This window comes from Pyrgilauda ruficollis, unplaced genomic scaffold (genome assembly GCF_017590135.1).
Source record: "Pyrgilauda ruficollis isolate IOZ18807 unplaced genomic scaffold, ASM1759013v1 scaffold4617, whole genome shotgun sequence".
NCBI lineage: Eukaryota > Metazoa > Chordata > Aves > Passeriformes > Passeridae > Pyrgilauda > Pyrgilauda ruficollis.
In genome coordinates, this window is record NW_024526175.1 from 1 (window position 1) to 1199 (window position 1199).

At 37.9% G+C, this 1199-nt stretch overlaps 1 protein-coding gene across 1 annotated transcript; it reads right to left on the bottom strand.

Annotated features, from left to right (window-relative positions):
- Positions 1–43: 43 nt before the first annotated feature.
- LOC121359717 (TM2 domain-containing protein 3-like) lies at positions 44–1154 on the bottom strand. The gene is made up of 2 exons (XM_041478857.1): positions 919–1154; positions 44–400 (listed from the first exon to the last, which is right to left on the bottom strand). The coding sequence occupies exons 1-2, from the start codon at positions 1147–1149 to the stop codon at positions 197–199; spliced, it is 435 nt and encodes a 144-aa protein (XP_041334791.1). The 5' UTR covers positions 1150–1154; the 3' UTR covers positions 44–196.
- Between the last annotated feature and the right edge of the window lie 45 nt (positions 1155–1199).

Below are 1199 nucleotides of genomic sequence, written 5' to 3' on the forward strand. Positions count from 1 at the left end.
AAAAGAACTGTTTTCTCTGGTGTGACAGTATACAACAATATAATAAGCCAATGTTTGCAGTTAGATGTTGCTATTACGCTAAAAAATGAAATGCAACAATAAAAAATTCAGTAGATTGATCACAGAGCAAGTTATTATTGCAAAAGGACACAAACAATCTTTGAATTCACCCATTACAGAGTATGTGGAAAATTCTTTAGAGAACTCCAGCCTTGCCCACCTTACCTAAACAATGAATGTGATCCCGGACTGTGCAAGTTGCATTGTATCGCTGCCGAGGGCAGGAAACTGTCATGCAGTTTGTGGAATTGGTACAGACATAATCACTTGTGGCAAGCTGCCAGCAAAACTGGCACGTCATGTTAATTGTAAAGTTCTCCTGCTCGTGGTTATTCTCATCCTGTAAAAGGACAGCACTATTACTTCAATAGTATTAAAACCAAAAATCAATGTGCAGTATCAAATTATATTTAATGAGTAGATATTTTGGGCAAAAGAACAATTGCTCTGTTTTCTACCTCTTACAGAGCAGAATAGAAAAACACCAAAGAGGTATCAAAGTCGTGTTTAACATTCCTGATTCCTCCAATCTAAGGCTGCTGCCAAAAGGAGAACTCATTTAGTTTCACTTGTAAGATCAGTTCGTAGCTCTGACAGATATTTTACCTCCCCACTCTCAAAATGTTTGGAGTGGTTTAACTCAAAGGCATGGCCAGGTAACAAAAAGATCCAAGGCAAGAAAGGCAAACCAGGGAAGGACAGGCCTGCCTCTTCAACAGCCCACAGTGAGTGATCAAACTTATCACAGAACTGCAAACCTGTCTACATCAGAACCTGGAAATCAATATTCTGCATTTTAAGACAAGACGCCACAGTTTTATTACTTAAATCTGGGGTTAAGAGAAACAGGTTACTTACAACACAGTGAACATGCGGCTTGACTTTGCAATCAAAAGTTGCTGTCTTCCCATATATACAGGAATAGTTTGTGTTACATGTCATGCAGTCTGGTGGCAGTCTACTGCAAAGCCCATTGCTGGGACAATTAGTCAGGTAAGGTGGAATTTCTGTACTTTCTGAAAGGTGCAATAAGTGAATTAAGAACACAATTAAAAAAAAAGCTAAACAGTCTAAAGTATATATATACATTTTTTTTATACATATACATAGACAAACACATGCACTGACGCTGCATAAAA

What these genes read in the sequence shown, in the direction of transcription:
- LOC121359717 (XM_041478857.1), bottom strand. Translation starts at nt 1,149, where the DNA reads ATGTATATATATACTTTAGACTGTTTAGCTTTTTTTTTAATTGTGTTC. An exon ending in AGCCGCATGTTCACTGTGTT is followed by an intron (nt 401 to 918) that starts GTAAGTAACCTG and finishes GTCCTTTTACAG; the next exon opens with GATGAGAATAACCACGAGCA.